The sequence below is a fragment of the Camarhynchus parvulus genome, chromosome Z, assembly GCF_901933205.1.
Source record: "Camarhynchus parvulus chromosome Z, STF_HiC, whole genome shotgun sequence".
Lineage (NCBI taxonomy): Eukaryota > Metazoa > Chordata > Aves > Passeriformes > Thraupidae > Camarhynchus > Camarhynchus parvulus.
The window spans coordinates 57,557,145-57,575,780 of NC_044601.1; the positions used below are offsets into that span (position 1 = coordinate 57,557,145).

Sequence of the window (18,636 nt, forward strand, 5' to 3'; positions counted from 1 at the left end):
AGTAGCACTTAGCATGAGTGTCCAAATCATTTAGAGAATAGCGATTACAAGTTCAAATCCAATCCGGACTGGACAATATTTAGTGGTGAGTCAAAGTTATGTGAAAATAATTACAAAAGAGCAGAATTTGTAGTAAATAGGATGCAGCATTACTACCACCAGCAGCAGTTAATTTGGCATTTTCAGGAGTTCAAGGGTTCCCTGAACATGAAACCCTAAAGGACAGCCCTGAGGCACATTGATGAACCTGCTCAAAGAGGTTCGACCTGTTCCTGTGTTATGAACAGATAAGATTTTATTGTTTAGAGCTTTTAATTTTCAGCATCTTTGGTTCCTCCAAAACATTAGTTTCATATTTAACATATTTTAAAATCATGATGCAGAAGTTTTTGAAAATCATATTTTAAATTAAGTATACTTGATACATTATAACAAGATTCTTCTATGTCTGGCATTAACTGATATGCCAAAAAGTTTTTCCACTCTGTCTTACCAAACAATTATTTTACTCTCCTAAATCAGTATTAATGTTTTAGAAGTGCACCAGTAAGTGTAAAAATTTTGAGATGAAACTTAACATTCATGTATACTCAAAACCCCCAGATTTTTATACGTAATGCTTGATCTGAATTGAAAGACCTCAAGAGAGGAGGGAAAATTCAGAGTGGAAAATAATTTATTAGAAAACAGGAAAAAAGTACCTAAGCTTCTGAAGGTATTTTTATACAGCTGGCTACTTCCACAGTTCAGCTTTATTATCATTTGCTGGATTTTTAGAGAATTTGGGGTATCAGACTGCAAGGATTTGCCTTGTCCATGGCTGTCCATAACATTGGGGCATGATGTGGAGTGCTATCAGATAATTTAAACTTCTCCCTAAAGAGAAGCCATTATGTCAGTGAACGATTTCTGGCAGTGGGGCTTCTTTACCACATCGGGGGTTTTTGTTTGTTTTTCATTATAATTTTTTAATTGCAATTATTTTATTAACTAAATTTCACAAATGTAAAAGCAGTAAGCAGATCAGCACTTGAGCCCAAAGAGAGACCCGCTGCGCACAAACCGAACAAGCGACGAAAAGCTGTTCCTTTTTTCCTGTTTTTAATTACTTCACGCTTTAAAAAAGCAGAAAACATCCGGCGTACAAAGCCCACGGTCACGCCGCACCCACGTGAATTACCACCTCATCACAAGGCCGAGAATCCGGGCGGGCAAACCCCGAAAGAAAGAAACAAACAAAGAAATAAAGAATCAAACAAAAATACAGCAAAACCAAAACCAACCAAACAAACAAAAACAGAAAAAAGGGGAAAAGGGGCGATTGCCTCGGCCAGGCCGCTGCGGCGCCCGCCCCGCCCCCGCCGTGAGGGGGGAGGTGTCGGGGGAGCGCCCTCCGCGTCGGCGGCTCCGCGCACCTCCCCTCGCGAGAGCGGGCGAGGTTTCCGGTGTTGTGGCTGCGGGGCCGCAAACATGGCGGCGACGCTCCGCGCCCGCTCGCTGAGGCACCTCCGCATCCGAGGTGAGGAGCGTCCTGCGGGCCGCCCCGCCGCCGCCCGCACCGCCGCGGTGCCCGCCGGCGCCCCCTGCTCCCCTCCTCCCGTTCTCTTCCCTTTCCCCGGCTTCTTCCTCCCCGCCCGTCTAACGCGCTTCTCTCCCCCGTCCCCGCAGGTCGGAACGACAGCGGCGAGGAGAACGTGTCCCTCGATCTTAGCCGAGGTACGGGCGGGGCGGGGGGGCCGCCCGATCTGCGCTGCGCCCGAGGCGGGCGGGGGGCGCGGCGGAGCGGAGCGGCCTGGTGGTGCCGTGGGGCGGGCACGGGGCCCGGGGCCGCCGCCGGGGGCTGAGCAGAGCCGCCCGCGGGTGGGAGCCGCTCCTCGGGCTCCGCGGGGCCGCACCGGGGCCGTGCCCGGGCAGCTGCGGGGCCGCGGGGCTCCCCGGCGTGCGCGCTGAGGCTGCTCGGCTGCCGCTGGGGCTGCCCTTGAAGCCCCTGTTGCTCGCAGACGGGGTTGTGCTCAGTGGCCGAGCCTCCGGCCGATCGTGCCGTGCGCCTGCGAGCAGCACCTCGGCAGCGGCGGCTGCTCCTGTCTCCATCCCTTCTTCGTGTGTCCCTGCGTGCCCTAGGCCGGCTGGCCACTCCGTTTGCCCTGAGCCTTTTGCTCCCAGACCAGCGGCCGCTCATGTCCCCTTTGCTTGTTAAATTGCTCCAAACATCCTCCAGTGCTCTCAGATCTGTGTCTGGGGTGGGGGGTGGTGGTTAAGAGGAAGGAAGCAACGCTGATATCTGCTACACACTAAGAAGTTTTGTCTGAGACGAACAGGTACTCGTTCCCTACCCACATATATGGGGTACAAAATGTGGTCTTGTCTAGCTGAGTACTGAGGTAAGGGTTAGACCCTCCCGAAGAGACTAGTAAAATTCAAAAAGCAAATTGGAATGTTACTGCTGTGGAAGTGGTGATATTTCGTGGGACAGAGGATCCTGGTCTGGGGAGGGAATGAAGTTGATGTTGGTGTGTAACTGTTCTGCTTCAGGAGATCCAGGATGACTATTATGCTGAATAGATACATTTTATGGGGAAGTAGGCCGGGAAATTACAGAATCAATGAGATAAAAGTGGCCTGTGAAATGGAAAGGAAGTAAAAATTCCAGCAATAGAAGTACTGTTTTCATCTTGGAATTGTTGATACTGCATTATACTTTCTCTAATTCTCTTTTCCCACAAAGTAAGCTGTGTGAAATTATTTTATTAAGCAATTTTATTGTGGGCTGCAAGTTATCTATGTGTATACTTATCATTTTTACAAGTGTGTTTTAATAACTGGGAAAACTGCTGGGGTTTCCTCAGTTTAGAGAAACAGACTCTTCTCATTCTATCTCCCAATGGACATGATTGCTTTAGAGAAATGCTGTCTTTAAAAATTAAAACATGTGAAGCTTTCATCAGCAAAATGTGCAATGAAGGCCTTAATAGTTTAAGCACATGACAAAGTTATTACTGTAAGCAATGTTGCCTATTTATGAAATCTGCAGAATTGGGATTTTAATGAATGGGTCTAATATGTTTTTTGAATGTTCTATAGCATACTGAAGTATTTTGAGGTGAAAGTACAATACACAAAATTTAAATGCTGGAGTGGTAATTTTGAGATGTGTTGTGTTTGAAATCTTCTAATCAGAATTCGATAGGTGACTATCATTGTGATATTGATTCTTGCCATGAGGTGTTTTCAGCTGCCTGCTGATTCCAAACCACATTTTTAATATGTTTTCTTTTTTTTTTTTAATTAGAAAAGGTATTTTGCACTGTGTCAATATATCTTCTATTACCAAAATTAGAAATCATTGGGGAAATCGAATAAGAAGCTACTTTAAATTTAGATGTTAAAAACCCAACAGTTTTGGTTTTTTTGTTAGAAAGACTACAGCTGACTGATCAGTAACTATATAGCACCATATATCAGTGTAGATATTAGCTGCATTTTAAAGAGGAAACAAAAGTAAGAAGCTTAAAAGTCTCAGCAAGACATTAACTGAGCTAGATGATAACTTGATTTCCATGGTGAGCACAATGAGTATTTGTTTTTCCAGCTGTTACAATAGTTATGTAAGCAATTATTTTAAATATTTTGTTACCCTAATTTGGTACTAATAGCACAATGTTTTGATTCACTGTGTTGTGCAGATCACATAGTTTTCCACCGGGCTCACATTTGCATTAGCTTAAAAGAATGTTCTAATGTTTTTTGTTTCCTGGTACAACTGAACTTTGTGTTGATTAATGTGAAATATCTGATTTGGGCAAATTAGAGAATCACCATAAACAGAGCCTCAGCCATATGCTTCTAGTTACAGGGGCCTCTGTTACATACACAAGAAATTATATTGGCACTGTCTTATTTTGAATAGTTTGAGATTAGTAATGGCATGACTTAGCCTACAGGTTAGACCTTTACTCGTCCATACCTGTGACTACATTTTCCATGCAAGAGGCCAGTGCTGTTACAAAGAATTTCAAAACAAATAATAGATGTGGGAAGAGCGCTCCAGTTTGTGCTGCTCTGTGTTCTGCTTCGTCCTGGCTTTTTGAGCAGTAAGGCATGAGGACTGCCTTGCTGCTTGCAGAGTGATCTGCATTTCTCTGTATGTGTTTGGTTTGCCCTTTTTTCTGGTCCTGCAGTTAAAGTTGCTCATGTTTTTGTGGAAGACACCAAGCTTTTTACAAATTTTTGCCATGGCTGCTATATTAGGTTTACTTTTTGGAGCTTCTTGTTGCTTTGCCTTTTTAAAAATGATACATTATATTTATGAAAGCCATTTTGCATGGTGGTGGGTGCTGCATTTTGTGTGTTTGTGTAGGTATGTGTGAGCTTTCTGTGTACATTTATTAGCCTGGTTGAAGATGATAATGTAAATAACTATGTGGTTTGCTTTTTCTGTGTTTTTGTTTTTGCTTTTTTGGGGGCCAGGGCTGGTTCTTTGGGGGTTCTTTGTGTGTTCTTTTGTTTGGTTGGGGTCGTTTTTTTTTTGTTTTTGTTTGGGTTTTTGTCGGTTGGTTGGTTGGTTTTGGGTTTTTTATTTTGTTTCTGAGCCACTAAGCCCTGCCCATCTTCTAAGGGAATTCAGATAGATCTTTTTTAAGAAAACCACTTTGCTAAAGGGTTGATCAACTCTGGAAAAATTGTCCCCAGGATAAACATTTGTGTGTATAAAGTAAGAAAAAATGGTGCAGATATGGGGTAGACTCATTGCTTTTGTCTAGTTAAATTGTGTGTCATGTATTCTGTTGATTACAAAATTGCAATTAATAATTGGGATTTAGAACACTCATGTTTAGGCCTTGTTTTATATTACCTGCTCAGAATAGAACAGAAAAGGAAAAAGAGGACAGACTCACCACCAGTACAACTCCCACTGTAGTCATCTGGAAGGAATTAGCAGTGGGATGAGAGATATTGGTTAAATTAGACTCCTGAAATCAAGCTTGTAACTTCCGAAGGCCAGAAATGACAGCTGGAGGTATCAACCAGATTAGTGCATTTGGTAGGAGTTTTTCCACTGACTTTGGCCATGGTTGTGTATATAACATAATACAAACATTGTGCACCTCTTCTTTGTTTCTGACTGTTTTACAGGCGTTTGAAGTTGAATTACAGAAGCACATACACCTCCTGGAGCTCTGGGCACTGTTATAGGCGTGTGTAATCCACACGTAATGTGTTCCTAAGTTTTTGCAGGGAGGTTGGACTATGTGACCTTGAAAGGTCCTTCTCAACCCAAACCATTCTGTGATTCTTTGCTCACCACTGTAACTGAATCACCTTATGATGCTGGGTGACCAACACATCTTCCTTTGTTGGAGTTCTGGCTGTTGTCCTTGGATCTTGAAGGCCTAAGTAGTTTGGAACTTGGCTAGTTGAGAACAGTCTCATGGTTCATTATCTGTCCTCAGGCTCATCTTCCTTCAAGGGATCTCTATTTTCTTGGAATCCTATAGCTCAGAGATTGCACTGGCTATTAGGAACTTTTCAGAGCTTGTTTGCTTGCCAGTGCAGGGGTGCCAGCTGCTTACTGAAGTTGAGTAGAGTGCTGTTTGTGTGTGTATGTGTTAATTTCCTCCTTTCTGAGGGTAGCAGTCTTCACTTGATGATAGTGTACTCTTTAAACAAGTGAAATGTACCTATCTCAAGCATTAGTGCTTTCATTTATTATTTAAAAACATGCATGACAAGATTCTACTTTGGTTTATCAACTTTTCTTGTACAATCCATTCTGTTTTGTAGAGATTTTGTAGATGTTGAGTCTTCTAACTAACACAGGACATACATGAACAAAGCAGCAGCTGAGAAAACTAGTTGTTTTTTTTTCTTCCGGAGATTGGTATCACTAAATTGACTACTGTTATCTGAGAAAATACTCTTTCCTTTTTTGCCTTCATTTTTTCCTCTCATGTAGGTAATAATAAAATATAAAGGAGTTCCATTTAACTTCATGAGGTCTAAGTGGTGTTACTTTTTTTACTGTGCTTCCATAATTTTAAACCATGTAGTATTTGAGTCCGTGTTCCCACATGGTATATCATAATGCATTGCATGCAGGGCAAACATCTCAGGATTCTATTTGCAGTTTACAGCCCACAGAAATGTCAGGCATTTTTAAGGGTTATTTGTGGGATAGTTAAAGAAGGCTGGATGAATTTTGTTTCCAAAATCAGCTTGAGATTTGATGACCATACTGTTTCCAGCTTTCTTCGTCAGTGTGGAAGAAGCAGGGAGGAACAGAGCACACATCTGATACTGAAATCTCTAGTAGTGGGGGAAGCAGAAAATAACCCTTTTGTATTGCTTGCAGTGTGGCAGTAGGGAAACCACTGCAGAGATGGCAGCCGGTGCATACTTTTTGATGGCTCAGAGGCAGTTCTTCCACGCTAATGGCAAGTCTGTTGCAGAAGGCCTTTAGGTGCTTCTTCCTGCACTTGTGGGAAAGGTAGCCTGGCTTGAAATCCTGGAGAAATGGGACTCCACCACACCGTAGAAACAGTGTTTTTAAAATAGCCAGATAATCAAAATGTGTGGGCACCTTTCACGCTCACTTTGCAGTATGCCATCATTTTCATGGGTAGGTATAGCAGGATGTTGTGCCTGAGCAGGTCACACGAAGCAATAGGTGGTTTTTTGCTCCCTAGTTCGTGAATCTGTAAGAGAAACTGTAACAGTCATAAGAAGATAATTAGTAACATTTTTTATTCAGTCTCCTGAGGCACGAAGTCTGCAGCAATGGGGCAAAAACCGTTGGAGAGACCTCTTTGCTGACTGAGAAATGTTAATGCTGCATTATTTTTGTATGTTGTAGTTTTTTGTTATATAGGAGCAGCAAAGGGAAAGTGATTGGTGATGGTGACCTGCTAACTTTTCTGGCAATGTGTAAGCTTTCAATAGGTTTTAAAAGTAAGAGAGTTAAAGTGCTGAATACATGCACTTCAGAATTAAGTCATACACTTAACTGTCCTGTCTGCACTTGTCCTTTAGTTGACTGTTGTTTTGGAATTGTATAGTGCATTGTCCCAGTTAGATTAATAACACTTTTGTACCTTTGGCTTTGCTTCCTAAGCACTGCTTTTATAATCTTAAAGTCTTCTCAGAACTACTAAGATGGTGTGTGCTTAAAATATTTCCACTTTCCATTTCTTCAAAACAAGAACCACATTTTTAATGAAAGAAAAATTTCAGCAAAAGACCACTTTAAAATCTTATGGCTTGCTTGTCTGTTGTTAAGATTTCTGTAGGAATTGGGTACTACCATGTCTTTGAAGATCTGCACTCATGTCTGTCTTTAAAGTTTTTGAGTGCAGCACCTCTAAATTTGTTTTTATGTGTGGGTTCTTTGTTCCAGCTGTTGTGGTCAGAGAATAAAACGACTGTTCTAAGATCTTGTACTTTCTATTACAAGAGATTATTCTGTGATTGGGATCACTGTACCAATCCAAACACCTTTGTAGATGTTTAAGCAATGCTGTGTTTTCGCGACTTTCTTCAACATACTTCTTTCCTCCCTGAGTGTTGAAGTATCAAACTCTCTTGTGGCCTTCTTGATATATTTGAATCTTTGTCATAAATGTTTTTCATGGTTGTTTTGTTGCTTTCCAGCATCTCCAAGTTAGAGGTTAGAGCACTGCTTAGTTTCAGCATTTCTATTCTGTTAGAGCCTATCCAGTGTAGATGCTGTCTAAAGGAACTCACCCCTCATCATAAATACAGTCAGCAAGGAAGCTGTGTCAGCCATCTCCTTTCGATAAAGAAATGCATCACTTGCCCAAGCTGATGACCTTCATCGCTACTTGACCAGTTACCTGGCAATCTCAGAAGTTTTACCCTAATAACATAGAAGAGGTGCTAACATCAGGTACAGTTACTTTTCTTTAAAGTGAGAAGAAGTGAAATAGCCGTAGTTAAAATTGCAGTTTTTCTACTCTTAATATCCATACAAACTCTGATACTGCAGAAAGGAGCATTGCTCAGGAGATTTACAGGACCGCTTAAGAAGTGATGTTGAAATGACAACTGACTTGGGGGGATGTACTGAAAAATCATGTAAGTTTTTCTTAATTTTTATACTAACAGAAACTCATTCTGAGATTTCTTTTTAAAACAGTAAATGGCACAAGTCATCTACTTTTAGTGCTAACTACCTTCTTGCAACTAAGACAAGAACATGTGTCTTGAGGCTTAGATAACTACACAAAAGATCAAGTAAAGTAAGAAGTTTGCTTTTCTTTGGAAGTGTTTTACCTGCATGCAGGCAGGCAGATGCTTGCACAATAGTGCAGGTGGATTCACACACTGAGCAGTGCTCCTGTGCATAGTTCTGTTACAGAAGGGTAGGTGACATAACAGTACTGCAGAAGTGCTGGCTGGTATTTGTCAATATTTTAACTGGAGCACTTGTAACTGTGACAATAAAATGTATCTGTTCTAGTTTAAGAGTCTGTAATGTTGGTATATTTGTATATGTTGCAGAATTTTTTTTTCATTTGCCTATCATCTTATGTGGTGATGGAAGATTTTGGAAGCAGAACATCAGAACATGATTAGTGAAAAGTGCATTCATCAAATCTTTGCATCTGATGTAAAGGAGGAACACTGGTAAAGATGCATAAATGAGACAATGTAGTAAAAAAACCCCAAACCAAACACAAAATCCAATCCCAAAAAGGAAACAAAAAATACTTACAGTTACATTTTTTAGTTATGTTACTGAATTTTACTAGGACATACTTGAAAGCTTTCTAGCTGTCACTAGTGGCCTGCGTAAGTTTGTGTAAATAAATATAATGGGGCAATCTCTTCACCTGAATTCTACCTGAGCAATAGCCTTTGAATCAATGTTGTTCATTAAAAAATTAACCTGAGTGATAGCCTTTATGAGCGTTTTCTTAGAACGGGAGATTTTTTTCCCCTAAATGTACTAGTTTTGTTTTTCCCTAGACTTTTCTAAGCTCATTTTAGTTCAAATCCTGTCTACTGCTATGGGTTTGGGTGCATCTGAAAATTGACTCAGCTGGTTGCTCCTGCAACATTTCAGAAATACAGTTTTAAGTTTATTTATTTATTTATTTGCTTGTTTAGTAGAATTGTGTTTAATTGTCTGAGATGCAAAATGAAAGTTTTTAATTCTGTTTCAGTTGGAAAAATGGTTGGAGAACATAATTTCATGCTGTTTATAAATTATACTTTCAGTAACAATTTAAGTCCAAGAGAGAAAAAGGGTTGCTAAATGGTAAAGATGACTGTTACTTGCTGTCTTTGAAAGGGCTGCTGTGAGTTAGCAGTTGTTTGTCTGACATGAAGTACATCTCTGTCCCCTATTTGCATAAGTGTTCATTATGAAATTAACTACTTCTGTTGATTTGAGACTACAGAATGATTAAGGTGTTTCAAGGAAAACAATATGGCCTTGACTTATGGAAAAATGCACAGTAATTGTAAGAGTAACAAGGAATAATTAAATTAATCTCTTCACATAAAGGTATGTGGTGAACAACACAGGGATTTTGTTTTTAGCTGCATAGAAGATTGGTTTCCTGCTTGAAGTGTACATAGACTATAAATAAATACATATATTTAAAAATAATTACTTCATAAAAATGGAGGACTATCAAGAACAGCTGTTGCCTAGAAATTGCTTATTTGAAAACAAATTATTAAATCTGTAAGTAATCTTATTCCTTTGTTACCTCCTGAGCATCAGTGAAGTCAGAATTCAGTTTGAGCAACCTCATATCTAGAGAATTTAGAATGTGTTCATCTCCTTCTTTATGCAAACCATATGTGTGTGTCATGGGTAGACTTCTGGGTTTTTTTCATGAAGTACAGAAAATGAAATAGAAAAAAATCTTGCTGTTTCTATAAATGTGGCATTTGCAGCTCAGTTTTTAGCTTAGCCTGTTACTTCAGCTGGATAGGTTTTTCTAAGTCGAGATTGACCAATAGATTAAATGTCTTCTGTCTTCAGAGAATTCTATAAATATGACTGACACTTCCTGTGCTTTTTCAGGAAAAAGCGTAGAAGTCTTGAATGGTCACAGCAACGTGACTGTATTACCTGTGTGACACAAGGACACGTCCTGTTCTTAATATGAGGGAATGAAGCCTGCAAATATCATCAGTCAGCACTGTTTTGAAATCTTCTGGTTATATAGCATTTTAGGATGAGGAAACTAGCACATGACATTTGCTGCAATTAAAATGTTTCCTGCTTCAGTCAGTGCTATTTGTGAATTACTTGTAGTTTCTAGTTGTGTCCCTGTATTAGTGTTTGAATTTGAGTGTGTTACTACTTTGGTGTTTCCATGTCATGCAAATTGCCCTTCATTTCTTGGCTGGCAAACTGAGCAATCCTACATCTGCTAATGTTGATGGACTTCTTACATGATGCCCCTTGTAACAGGATATTTCTGGGGACAATGGCTGCTTCTGACTGCTTTGAGTTTGTTGGTAAGAGCCATGTAGCATTTATGCTTCCAGGTTCTTGAACATATTGAAATGATGCAGAGAAGAATCAGAATGCTAATTGAGAAAGTAGTCTCAGAATAAAATATGTCAGTTTGATAATATTCAGAGAAATATGTGATCAAAATTCTCGTAGGTGGTTTTGAAAGCAGATTAGCCTGGTCCACTCTCCAAATACTGGTTGTAAGATGTCAGAAAGACGCAGCGTTTTGTTAAAACAACTGAAATTATGGCCATCCTGATATTTCTGCTTCTAGGAGTGGTGGCAGAAAATAAGAAAATGGATTGGAGGAACTGAAGATAATTTTCTAAACCATCACGATAAATTTATATTCATCCTTCAAATTTGTTGTTGATGTTCTGGGAAGTATTAATTTGATTTGTGTACCGACATAAGCAATTTTGTAAATCTGGGAAAGGCTTTTACTGGCTCTTGACCATAAGAACAGTTGTACTGGGTCACTCCAACCTTGGCAGTAGTTTATAATTGTTGCAGAGAAGAGAGCAGAACAACGGGGCAAACAAATGCGTAGTCACACAGTTATGGAATGTTCCCCAGCCTCCAGCATTTTGACCCTCTGTGTATTTTGTCTCCTTTATTTTTTCTTTTTCTTTTAAACATCTGAGCTTTTGAAAGTTTAAAAGAAATTCTTCCTGAATTTAACTGTATTCCAGAATAATTTATATTTGTATATTAAGTGATCATGATAAAAATTTCAAGAGACTATAATTCAAGTTTGGTTTTGGTCAGGATAATACGCAATAGTTACAGTTGTGTATCTTGCACAGAGGTGACATTCTGGTGGGATTTTTTTGAAGGGCAAGAGGTGGGGGAACTGCGAGTAAGTTTGTAATTCACAAAGGTATGTATGAAGACTTATTGCTGTGATTCTTGTCATCAACATCAGGTCTTCCTGGGAGCTGAGGATATAACTCTACGTTTAAATGGAGGACTAAATTAAATACTTTCTCTCTATGAATAGACAAGGATTTTTTTAAGAGTTGTTTTTTTAATATGCCTTTATACCTTACCTAGTCTTAACTAATACTATTTAATACCATTTTCGTAATTGGTCTTTGAGGAAGTTTCTGCAGTACACTAGATTTTGTATTGCTATAAAGCATTTATAGTTTGTTTATCAAAAACTCTGTGTAATTAATTTTCAAGTCAGCCTTGTAGTTATCCTTTGGAATGGTCCTTCAGTTTTCTCTTTCTGTCCTGGGAAGGCTTTTAACATTTCATCTATGAAACCCATTTTTTAGAAGTTTTAGCAGTAAAGAATGCTGTTTACAAAGCTTCCATACAAGATCACACATTGGGAATAATTGACATAATTCCTAGGTGAGGATATAAGAATGGCTTAAGGTATAATCTCAGTGTCTTGGTTAGAAGTAATATTACAAGACCTCATTTTGGAAAGTGGTTCATTTTGGGGCTGCTCTTCAAGCTGACTGGAACACCAAACTGCTTATTTCCTGCCACCTTTATATGTACTTAGCAATACTAAAATTAAAAAAAAAAAAGTCCTTTAATTTACAACATCTATGCACATCTGCAGAAGAGAAATCTGTACAATCACAGTAGGCATTTAAATTTTACCTAATTTTTTTCAGAAGCGTGTGTGTGCCAAAGTAATACTGATACTTGATTTCCTGTTTATCTGAAGTTCTAGTGATTTCTAGATCCTACCCTGAATACGCCCTTTTTTCCACTGATTTCTAGTTTGTAGCTATTTTTGTATATGAGTTTTTTACCTGAGTGATGTAGGGAAAGGAATAGTTTTAAGACTTTCTTTGCTGACTACCATGAAAGAGAGGATGTGTAGTTTTTTCCATATTAGTGAGCCAGTTTCATATATTCATAGCTTTCTTAAGCAACAAGGGGGAGAACAGTCTCAGTTCTTAGTTTTTGTTTGCTTTCTGTTTTCACATACATGAGTTACTGGAACTTACCTATATTCAAAATAAAGTGCTCTTTGTATGGTTTCCCCATGAAAGCTATGGGAATCAAACTAAATAAATCTCTAGGTGCATTCTGCTGAAATCACACTTAGTCATAGGTACTTTTTAAGGGGTTACTCTCAATTGTTAAAACTTGATATGCGTGTGAATTTTTTTAATCTAAAATTTTCAAATCTTACTTGAAAAACTTACAGTACGAAGTATTTATGGCTTGAAGTGTTAAATACGAAGTATTTATGGCTTTAACTGTGATCATAGAGGATATCAGAGGATATCTGTCTGGCTCAGTATTCAGTACATTTTTCAATGTAACTACATTAACATGATACTAGAAACAGGTTTTTTTGGTTTTACACTATAAATTGAGACATACCTTCAGTCTAAATATGTATTATTGTGTTTTTGAAAATCACACATTGAGTGTAAAATGTTCGTGCACTAATATTTTAGAATCTGGCAAAGTAGAGTTGATGTGTTAATACAAATAATACAGGAGTGATCTGTGTCGCAGAGTTTGCTTTTTTATGTAGCTTTCTCATCTTTCATATTCTCAGGTTTTCCGTGAAGTTTCCACCTTTATGAATTAAATGTAAATTAAGAACTTTAATATCAAGAAGATTACATAAGTGTCCTGATTTTTATTTTTTAGCAACAAGTTGATAATGGTAGAATATGCTTACTGTTGATGATCACCAGATCATCAGAATGATCCATTATCCAGTCATTACTGTGATTCTTTCAGTAAGAGGAAGATAAGCTCTCATGTATGTTAATGGTGAGATGATTGACTGTAGTGAAGTACAACTTCCTTCTTTAAAGGAAGTATTTAGAAGTATTTAATCTTTTATTTCACTTTTTGGCCTTGTGATTCTAGTAGGTGTGACATCAGCTGCTCTTGTAACATCAGTCTCTCACTTGAGAGTTACTGAATATATATACACATTGGCTACTGTGTACAGTACTGTGTACTGTTTTAGCGCCTACCAAGTGATGCATATAATACACACTCCTCGGTTCAACTCATGCCTGACTTCAGAGTTACTGAATTATTTGTGTGCTAAAGCCTGCCATTCTTTTTTTTTTTCCTTTTTCATTCACATGTACATAACAGAGCAGCGAATTGTGCTTCTAGCATACTGAATGTGGTCAAACAATGCTGCTAAATCTGTCAGGCAAAAGGAGTCGTCGCTTGTGCTAATATAGCTATTGCTGGTCCTATTTCATCCCTGCATTAGATGGAGCGCTAGCTGTTTTGTGTAGCTGGACTTCTGTCGTGTTCTTTCTCTCTGGAGAATGGGATCTGTCAGAATGCATCATGGTTCTCGCTGGGGAAAAACAATGTCACAGTCCTGAAGGGGTGAAAAAATGAGTCAAGCCTTAAAAGGTCATGGGAGTTTAAAAACAAACAGCAACACAACATTGGAGATTTTTGATACAGCATTTAGGCATAGAGAATCATGGAGTTCTTGAGGCTAGAGTTTTAAAAAAACACCATCTTTGCTCTGTGCTGAAGATTATAATTGTAAGTACAGGGTGTTAGTGCGAAGAATTGTGGGTGAGAAACTTGTTTAGTATAACAGAAGTAAACAGAACAACTACTGCTACTTCAAAGTTTTTGCTGTCCAACAAAAAGCAGACAGAGAGAAAAAGAGAATATTGATGAGCAAGCTAAGCTCTTGCTGCAGGACACAAGTGGGCTGACTTGCAACTTTTATATGTATCAACAAGTTTTTAGATGACATTTGAGCAAAGTTGCTTTGTGTACAATAATTGGGACAACTTGCACATTGTAAAGTCTATGCAAAAAGAAAAAACGGGGACTTCTTTCTACTGAGTGCCATGTGGAACAGGTATGTCTTGCTTCCACCACTCTACCTCTGAATGGCTCAGTGGCATTGCTACTTCTGAGTGGGTTTTGTAAGAATTTAGTATTCAGTTTGAGTCAGTAGCTCAGTAGAGAATGAACATAGTTAGAAGAACAAGAAAATGATTTTACTGAGATACTTGGCAGGGTAATTTTATTGTGATTTTGAAGATGGGTGCTGAAGTAGTGTAAAGGAGAACAGTGTGTTGTACAGTGGGACAGGAGAGGGAAGGAAAGTAAGGGAAGGAGTCGCACATCTTTTGGCAGAGGAAATCTGGAAGATCAGTTTAGATATTTTGCACAGCTGAACCTTCAGAAGCGCCATGGGAAAGAATGTGAAGATATTAGGTGGCTGCTGATATTAGGCCAGCTGGAGATGGTAGAATCATTTTGATTGATCATTGAGTTCAACCATAAACCAGACATTGCCGTATTCATCACTAAACTGTGTTCCTAAGTGTCACATCTGTGCATTTTTTAATTACCTCCAGGGGTGGTGACTCGACTACTTCCCTAGACAGCTTGTTCCAGTGCTTGACAACCCTTTGGATGAAGAAGTTTCTCCCAGTGAAAGTCAGCGTATCAGTAATAAATGCAGTGAATCAGGAAAGAAAATACTTTTGAGGGGATCTTAAAATAATAAGTACCTTATCTTCTTCGGGTTTTTTTTTGTTTTAGATACAAAACAGGAGGAGCTAGAGAGTAAGAGCTAATAAATCTCTACAGCAGTGATATGAATTGGGGTCCTTAAAACAACAAATACAATGCTGATGAGTGCAGTGGGCTAGAGCATGGTGCTAATAATGCCAGGGTTTTGAGTTCAATCCGTGTATGAGCCATTTACCGAAGAGTTAGTCAGTGATTCTTGTGGGTCCCTTCCAATTTAGAATATTCTGTGAATCTCTGAAACAGCAACAAGACTCCCTTCCTCTCCCTCCACAACCCTCCCACCAAAACAAAACAAACAAAAAAAACAACAAAAAACCCCACCCCTGACAAACTGAAAAAAGCAGAAAACCAAACAACAACAAAAAAAAGTCTTTGTCAACACCAAGATGAGCTGTTAACCTTGACAATGAAATCTTAAGGCTGCGATATTTTGTTGGAAAATCGGTGTGTGATCTTGTGCTATGCTTTTTGCTACTTCTGCATTACTCGGTATTTAATAATGCCTTTGTAAGATTTTGTGACAGGAAGGTAGACAGTGTTGGATCTGATCTATGATTAAAGTAAAACTACATGGCTTGGCTTTTAGAATCCAGGATGTATTCATTCTATTTCCAAGTCCATTTCAATGTGAGGGACAGACTAGCAAAAGACTGAATCGCCGCTTATGAAGTCACATTGGTTTGTTCAAATTCTCTAACATCTGTGACGTGAAATTTTCTTAGGCCTGCCTACCTTCCTTACTGGCTTTACTTTTACTAAAATGAGTAATACTTGAGTAAGTAATATGAATTTTCTACTTCTTTGTAATGTATGATGCATTTTGAGAAGAAGGAAAAAGAAGATGGCTGGTCTTTCCTTGAAGTTAGTATGTCACAATTATTTTGTTAAATATTTTATAGGATACTTTTTGTGAGAAGGTTCTTCTGAAGTTCAAAACATACCTGACAGTATTTGACCAAAAAGGTTTCTGTTATTTTAGTTCCTTCTAACGTAATATACTCTGAGAGGGTCTTTATTTCTTTACTGTCTTGTTTTTCTGCAGCAGTATTGGTTTTGGTAGGATTCAAGAGTGAGACAGCTAATTTGCTCTACTTATTTTATCAGTTCTGTAGTGGAAATGTCTGTCATGTTCTCAGTTTTCTCACAGTTTTGTAGCTTTTGCTCTGGAGTCCCTAGTTTGCTTCAAATTACTTATCTGCTAATAAAGGTTCTGGGAAATACCTGACTGCAGTGCTAAGCACCACAAACCTGTCTTTCCTCAAACTTTTCAGTCTCTAAAAATGAGTTTTTCCTCAACTGAAAGAAGACACAGTGAGGAAAAAGTTGGTGTAACTGCAGTTTTTTGTGCAAAAATAGAGGAAAGTGGTTTTAGTATACATTTTCTTAGGCGGCCTTATTATACAGATCTGTCATTGCTACAGAACTGTTAATATGGGAAATTGTAGTATCATTGTGTCCTTATTTCTTCACATCTAAACTGACTGCCTTTTTCCACAGGACAACTTAGGCGCTTTGAGTTAATGCCAGCTTTATCAGATAGCCGAATAAGAATGTCCATTGCTAATGCACAAGAAGTTTTCTGGGCTAGTCTTACGGTCTTTCCTGTCTCCACAGTGAGCTTAGTTTTTGTAGGGGTTTATTGTGCATATGTAGCCATTTGCACTTTCAAAATCAAAACATACTTTCAGTCATTTTTGAAAGTTATGTTGCTCTAAAACTGCTTACCTGGGATCTTTCTTGTGGCGTAGTGGGGAATTCTACAGGTCCAAAAGTGTTGTGAGACTGGGAAATTCCCACACGTTACCCAAGGCAAGCCAAAGCATAGATGTGAGCCAGACTGTATTTTCAAAGAAATCAGATTGTGAGGAAGCTATCTTCCTCACCTGTTACGTTCTCTTGAAAGTAAGTTTATGATATAAACTATTTCTAGTGCCATTAACTAATCCAGTCTACTTGTTTTCAGTGAGCACCATTTCTGAAAGTGTTCAAGACCAGGTTAGATGGGGCTCTGAGCAACCTGGTTTAGTGAAAGATTCCCTGCCTATGGCGAGGGGGTTGGAACTAGGTGATCTTAAGGTCCTTTCCAAAAACCATTCCATTATTTTATGTCTTATGCCATTGCAAACCATTTCAACTGAGTTAAGCCCTGGAAAAGCCAATTGTGCAGAGGAATCCTAAACCTGGTATAGATCCAGTAAGATTCTCACTGTCTCTAATTTCTGTAATCGTAGAAAAGGTTTTTTTTCCTTTTTTCCAAGGGATGCGAAGACGTCCGTGCACATATTCCAATTTACATTGAAAGTTATTAGATAGATACCTGGTTTTACTGTGCATCCTGCACAGCGGTGCAAGGTAGCTTGTGTATCTGGTAGTTGACTTCGCGTATGCTCTGAGTAGATTTGTGGTAAAGGATCTTACACATCAAGCTGGTGCTAATAGCAATTGATGCCCACGTTTAAGACTTACCTTATCTTTCCAAAATCTCACTGATCCTTTGTTTGAAAGCTACCAGAATTATAGGATGTGACAGTAGCATGTCTCTACATGTGCTAAAGTTTCATTATAAACACCATAGTCAATACAATTGCTTACCTTACCCTTGAGTATGCATCTAGCAGCTAATCAAGATGATGGCAGTTGATTTCGTTGGCTAATAGACAAAATCTTCATGGACTGCAGTGGGTTAACAGGTTTGTACACTTTAATTGGGGTGCCTACCTGTAAGTGTCATAATTTTAAATAATGTCTTGATTCCTGGTAACAGTGCAAATGCAGGTAGTGTCTGTCCAAGCACATTCTGGATATATCCTAGTAAGATTGCTACTTATGTTTTGCTTTTCTAAATTTGTTTAAATTTTTAAAGTACAGGAAGTGATGTAAAAGCATGGTTTGTAGAGAGGTAGTGAAGGTGATGCTTTCTTTACATCTCCAGTGCTTGATTTCCTTTCCATTATGAAATATGTACAAACACACTTTTAGAAGTAGCAGGAATGTAAAAGGCTCTGTATACACCACAAACTCAGCTGTAGCTGTTCAATTCTGTAGTAGGAGGCTAGTTTTTCTTACTGAAGTTAGTGTGCATAAAAGCTCTCTACTTGCTGCTTATTAGATGTCAGGCTTGTTCTAAAGACTTCATTTTATGTAATGCAGTTATTTCTTCTTTTTGGTAATATATTTCTTTCTGTAGTTTTTACATCTTCAGGATAGCCTTGGTTTTTAATTTTTCTCGAACTGCTGATATCTATCCTAAATCAATGTCTAATCTAAAACTCCATGAGAATCCTGCATCAAATTGGTCCCTTTAAAAACTGCCCTGCTGCAGTTGCCACCATGTACAGAACTTACTGCTGTGTCTGTTACAGCAGCTCCCTAGGCAGCTCCCTGGGCCCAGCCTCAGTGTAGCTTGTTCCGCTCTGCCTCAATTCTGACCTTGATTCTAAAAGTGAGACAAGAGTGTCTCTTCTCATCATAGTACCTGTTCTCTGTTTTCTAGCAGAATGCAGGATCATCAATTGGTGTGTGAATAGTGTTTTCTGGGTGGCATTTTTTTGTTCATCTCTTTTTGTTGAGATTCTTCTTAAGAAGAAAGATTACATTCTCAAGGCTTTTGTTTGCCTTGTAGTTCACTTACCATG

General features: G+C 38.8%; 1 protein-coding gene across 2 annotated transcripts in view; it reads left to right on the forward strand.

The window, feature by feature from the left end:
• The first annotated feature begins 1,369 nt into the window (after nt 1-1,369).
• The window catches only part of RICTOR (RPTOR independent companion of MTOR complex 2), a 72,551-nt gene continuing 55,284 nt past the window's right edge, over nt 1,370-18,636 (forward strand). For both annotated transcript variants that reach the window (XM_030969301.1, XM_030969302.1), the window contains exons 1-2: nt 1,370-1,519; nt 1,669-1,716. In XM_030969301.1, the coding sequence (XP_030825161.1) occupies nt 1,471-1,519; nt 1,669-1,716 (97 nt within the window). In that variant the 5' untranslated portion in view covers nt 1,370-1,470. The remainder of the gene's footprint in view (nt 1,520-1,668; nt 1,717-18,636) is intronic.